Source organism: Sitodiplosis mosellana, unplaced genomic scaffold (assembly GCF_009176505.1).
Source record: "Sitodiplosis mosellana isolate CC-2019 unplaced genomic scaffold, AAFC_SMos_1.0 Smas_scaffold_1138, whole genome shotgun sequence".
Lineage (NCBI taxonomy): Eukaryota > Metazoa > Arthropoda > Insecta > Diptera > Cecidomyiidae > Sitodiplosis > Sitodiplosis mosellana.
The window spans coordinates 1-5,096 of record NW_022596380.1 but is presented as its reverse complement, the minus strand read 5'-3'; the positions used below and the strand labels follow the sequence as shown (position 1 = coordinate 5,096).

Genomic DNA, 5,096 nt, shown 5'->3' with positions numbered 1-5,096 from the left:
ATAGTTGGCCCGCTTGAAGTTGAAAGCCTTGGTAGTGATGTTGGCTTCGGTTGTGTTGTTTTCATGCCATTCAAATGTAGCCAATATCGGTGGATGATAACTTTCAATTTTTTTCTTTAGTGCGTTGGCCTTATCAACACGTTCAATTGTGATGTTGGTGAAATCATTTGTAAAGAACAAATCCAATAGACGCTCTTTTGAATCATTACGTACATGATTTACCAGATGGACTCCCATGCTCATGAGCCCCTGGATGAAAGTCACATGCGGCAGATTAAAATCACCAATGAAAATAAGAACATCCTCTGGATCAGATTTTGTCAAAAAAAAAATTTCATTCCCCATCGATCTGTATATTCAATTTTAAAATCGATGTGTGACAGTTGGGACGATTTACTTGTGACCCATTTTCGATTTGACCCTAGGGTACTTGCTCTAAAAAAACCTCCGAAAAAATGTTAATTTGGTATGGGAGGACCCGTAAACCGACTCCGCTTGGCTTCAAACTAGGGGCTTCATTCGAATTTTAAAAAAGTGAATTTTTGCGAATATTTTTGAATATTATAGATATTTTCTCATAGAATTTTCGAAAATATTTTGAAAATACGTGAATAGATTTAGATTAAAAAAATCCAAGATGGCGGCTGGTGAGAACGGCTGAACTGTCAAAATAAGAAACACCGAATATCTGTGAATATGAGTGGATATGAGTGGATATGAGTGGATATTTTCTAGATAATAGTGAATAGGAGTGAATATCTCTAAAACACACCGAAATTAATGAATTTTTTCGATAAAAAAATGATATTTCCCCCTAGGCTTCAAACTTTCTAAGGTTTCATTTTTTTGGAGAATAAAATAAGATTCTGAAAGTTTCATGCTGATCGCATTTGCACAAGTTTGGTGTTTGGTCCTCAATTTTTGTCGAAATATCCTTGGAAAAAATTGAGGACCAAAAACCAAACTTGTGCAAATGCGATCAACATAAAACTTTCAGAATCCTATTTTTTCTCCAAAAAAATAGATTCTCAAAAAGTTTGATACAATCGGAGCCCATTTACAAAATTGTCATTTTTCGGAGGTTTTTTTAGGGCTATTGTCGAATCGAAAATGGCGCAGCTTCGAACTTGAACTAAGTTTTTCGGATACAAAACTCCTGGACCTTCCAGACTTTGGTTATCTCAATTATTTTTTAAGTTATGGTGTTAACAAAAGTCCGCCCTTAAGAAATTTTCAGAATATATTCAGATATATATCAACTAAAATGGCCGATTTTCAAGGTCGATGTCGTTGGCCCCACCCCAATTTGGTGCTGGGTCGTCCTATGTACCAAAATTTAGTGCTAATTTAGTGCTGTCAATTGGTACCTTGTATGATTTTAGTGCTGCCCTCTATGCGAAAATTTTTGATTTTGAAAAAATTGACCATGTCCTTTTGGCTACTTTGTATGGGATTTTCTCGAAAGCTTGACATTATCGATTTCTCGTATACCCTACAATTAAATGCTATTTTAGTGCTGCCAAATGACACCCCCCACGATTTTGGTGCTGTACCCTGGACGGGTATTTTTGAATTTTTTCGAAAAATCGCATATCAAAATATCGATTGGCATATTTATTGCAGAGAAACTGGTCAGGGGGGCATGATTTTTTCAGATAATTCATTCAAATAACTCTAAAAAATTACACGACGTCCTTTTTGGGGCTACTCCTCACCTTGGAGAGATGGGAGAGTTTCGAAAAGTAAAAAAAAAATTGCTCAAAATTATTACAATTTTAGTTTAGTTAATTATTACAATTTAAGGTTTAAATTCCGGAAAATTAAGGTACATGTCATCAGCACCGCCCGGGAATAGTGCTGGTAAACCAGAACATGTAAAAAGTGCTCGAATAGTGCTGTCGATTGCAATTGGTCCCATGAATAGTGCTGTTTGGAGACGCTAGCACTATTCGTCGAAAGTTGAAAAAAGTCGATTTTTCAGTACTGTTGTATGGGAGGTATGTGAAATTTTAATTTTTTCTACACAATTTATACGTCAAAAAATAGTGCTCTAATAGTGCTGGCGAATGGCGTTTTCAGTTTGCAAAAATCTTGTCTGGTAGCCAAGCAATAATTGTAGACATTTTCGGAAAAATTGGTTTTCGGTACATTTTCATGGCAAATGTCCGAAACGGAGGTGGAAGCAAGCAAGCAAAAACTCTGCTTCGAGCAAATAGCAAGTTGATTTTTTGAGTAGTAAGTAGCAGACTGTTCAATTTCTAAAGAAAAACTCGAATGAAGCAAGTGGGTTTTTACTTGCTTGAAAGAAGTAGATTATATTTCTGAGTATGCTCATTGCTTGTCTACTCCATTACTTGCTCGAACCTAGTTTAACGTGCTTTGGATGTATGGATGTATTGATTTTGGAAAAAGTAGAGTATGTTTCATGCGGTGAGCAAATCCCAAAATAAAGTATTTATTCCAACCGATATACTATTTATTTTTCACTACATTGTTTGGATCACAGTCACATTGACTACATTATTTTTTCAAAGAAAATACTTGATAGTATTATTTATGCTCTGCTTAAAAGTAATTTGTACAACTACAATTGAAAAAGTTACAATTGAAATAGATCGTAATTGTCATGAATGAATAACACTTTTTCGACTCTGTATGGGTCGATGGTTGCACGGCGACTTCTGATTACGGAACCAGCGAATGAGAATGAACTTTCGGCCGTTGCCGTTGTCGCTTGGATGCTAAATAAAACTTTAGCTATCGCAGCTAAATTTGGATAGTTGTCAGCAAATTTTTTCCAAAAATCCAGCACATCATCGAAGATTTCTCGGATGTCTTGAAATCGCAATAATTCGCCTTCAATTGAATTATCTAGTCCGGCTCTATGGATTGGCACATGACGAGACAAAAGTTTTTCACGCAGACTCATGTGTCGACTCTGAACGTTGTCCGGTGGATGCTCGCTCTCGTCATGTGGGTCGCTTGCACTTGGCAGCTTAATCTTGAGCTGATCAACCATTCGATGAAGCAGATCTTCTCTTGAAAGGTCTTTATCGCGAAGCCACGATTGTATTAATGGCAGGTGTTGACTCGAAGGGTCCAAAATAGCAGCAGCAATACATGCATCCGTCAACTGGAAACGATGGTCCAGATTTTTCAGGAGAATGTTGACTACTTTGTTAATAACTTCACACATATTCTCACGTTGGATTTGTTCTAAATTTCCCTTGATTTCCACATAGAACAAAATAAGTGAATTTAACGTAGGGTAACTGTTCCCTTGTACGTATTTGGTGAAAGTATTGAACACTTCGAGCACTTCGACGATTCGTCCTAGCAATGCAAGTTCTGAGCGTGATAAAATCAATTCATACGCTGCATGATGTTCAAGACATTTCTTGACGATAGCTGTAAAAATCCAAAAAAGAAAAAGAGTAAATTGTATTTGAAAATTTTCAAATGATGTTATGACGAAACCACACAATTTCCATATATGTACTCACCTGAATTATGAAAATGAGCATGACAGACTTTGTAAATGCAATTCCATCGAACTGAACTAATACTCTTCAAGCCATCCATTCCTGCTGGTGCCGCTGTCAAATCTTCGACGCTAAATCGCTCATCGGCTTCAATCGCTTCCTCAATCGCTGTTAATTCCTCAAGCAACTCAAAAATTTGCTTTTGTCGTTCATTTTTGGCCATTTTTGTTAACTGACCATAGCTGTATAGCAATGCTTTTTGGATAAGACGCAACTTTTTGATGATATTTTTCAAATCTTCGATTCCCTCGCCCTTTTGAATTAGGTCAAATTGAATGAGTCGGTTGATGGAATGTGCTATGCATTTAATTTTGACGAATCCCATGTCGTTTACCGTTCGATTGACATTGGCTGCCCCATCCACGACCGCAATTATTTCTTTGTCTCTGAGGCCATATTCATCCATCATTGCATTGAAGTTTTCTTCGATGCGTATCGATGTGTGTGGGTGTTCGAACATAGCTGTTTTCAATACACGGCTCATAAGTTTCCAACTATCGGTTACATAATGGCACGTATATGTCATGTATGAAATACGACGGTAATTGTCCGTCCACATATCAAATGCGACGCAACAGTGCTCTGAAAAATGGTCAAAATAGAAAAATGTTGAAAAAAATGAACACACATTCCATGTTTTGAATTCTATTGACTGAATCAATCAATTTGATTCGTCATTTTGTACTTACGTTGGGTTTCTTTCAAATGACCAATCAATTTTGTTTTCAAACAGTCAAACATGTCATCAAGGGCCATGTTTGCAATTGTTGTTCTCGACGGAATGTCACTCTTTTTCCTATTTAGTGAGGTGAAAAAATCCAGAAACCCCACTTTTTCGACCACATTGAATGGCAGCAAATCTCGACAAAGCCAAACCAAAATTCGTCTCGAGAACACAAACTTTTCATCGACTTTTCCCACTCCGTCTTTTTTCTTTTCTACGAATAATTCCGTCAGCTTCTTTTGCTTTTGATCGTTACGCTCCGACAAAATTTTGATGCGATGCTCGTGGGCTAAATGCTGTATGAGGACCGTCGCGCTGGTAGCACTTGCGTAGCTGTAAAAAATCAATCCATCTTAAATAGATTTGTTATCAAACATGCATTCGAATTCATTTCAAACCTTTTAATTGAGTTTTTTTGGAAGCACACTCTGCAAAAGATCCGATCTCTCGTCTTTGACTTTCTGTTTCGCGCACCAATACTGTATGTAGATTTTTGACGATTTGATAGATTGTTTCAAATAAATTGGTAATTTCAGTACGATCAAAAATCTACATACAGTATTGGTGCGCGAAACAGAAAGTCATGAATTTCCCGCACACTCATGCAATCAATAAGTCACACAATGAACATTCAGAAATCTTGAATAGTTTGTTTTTGGAAAATAGCTTAAGTTTTGAAACGATAAAGATTTATTGGACTTAAGATTTCCGAACGTTCAATGTATCAATTCTGATTCTTTGACTCGACTGACTCATTGCCTTCAAAATGGAGTAAGAATCTAGCTCGTTTCTTACGACTCATGAAGAGTGAGTCACATCAAGTTTGAATC

The 5,096-nt window shown here is 36.8% G+C and overlaps 1 protein-coding gene across 2 annotated transcripts; it reads right to left on the bottom strand.

Annotated features, from left to right (window-relative positions):
• Positions 1-2,470: 2,470 nt before the first annotated feature.
• LOC129571046 (uncharacterized) lies at positions 2,471-4,800 on the bottom strand. 2 transcript variants are annotated; one of them, XM_055450810.1, is made up of 4 exons: positions 4,665-4,800; positions 4,232-4,599; positions 3,504-4,124; positions 2,471-3,408 (listed from the first exon to the last, which is right to left on the bottom strand). In XM_055450810.1, exons 2-4 carry the CDS (start codon positions 4,296-4,298, stop codon positions 2,600-2,602), a joined length of 1,497 nt encoding a protein of 498 aa, XP_055306785.1. In that variant the 5' UTR covers positions 4,299-4,599; positions 4,665-4,800; the 3' UTR covers positions 2,471-2,599. The 2 variants fall into 2 exon arrangements, with proteins under 2 accessions (XP_055306785.1, XP_055306784.1); XM_055450809.1 differs by having other exon boundaries at positions 4,232-4,742.
• Between the last annotated feature and the right edge of the window lie 296 nt (positions 4,801-5,096).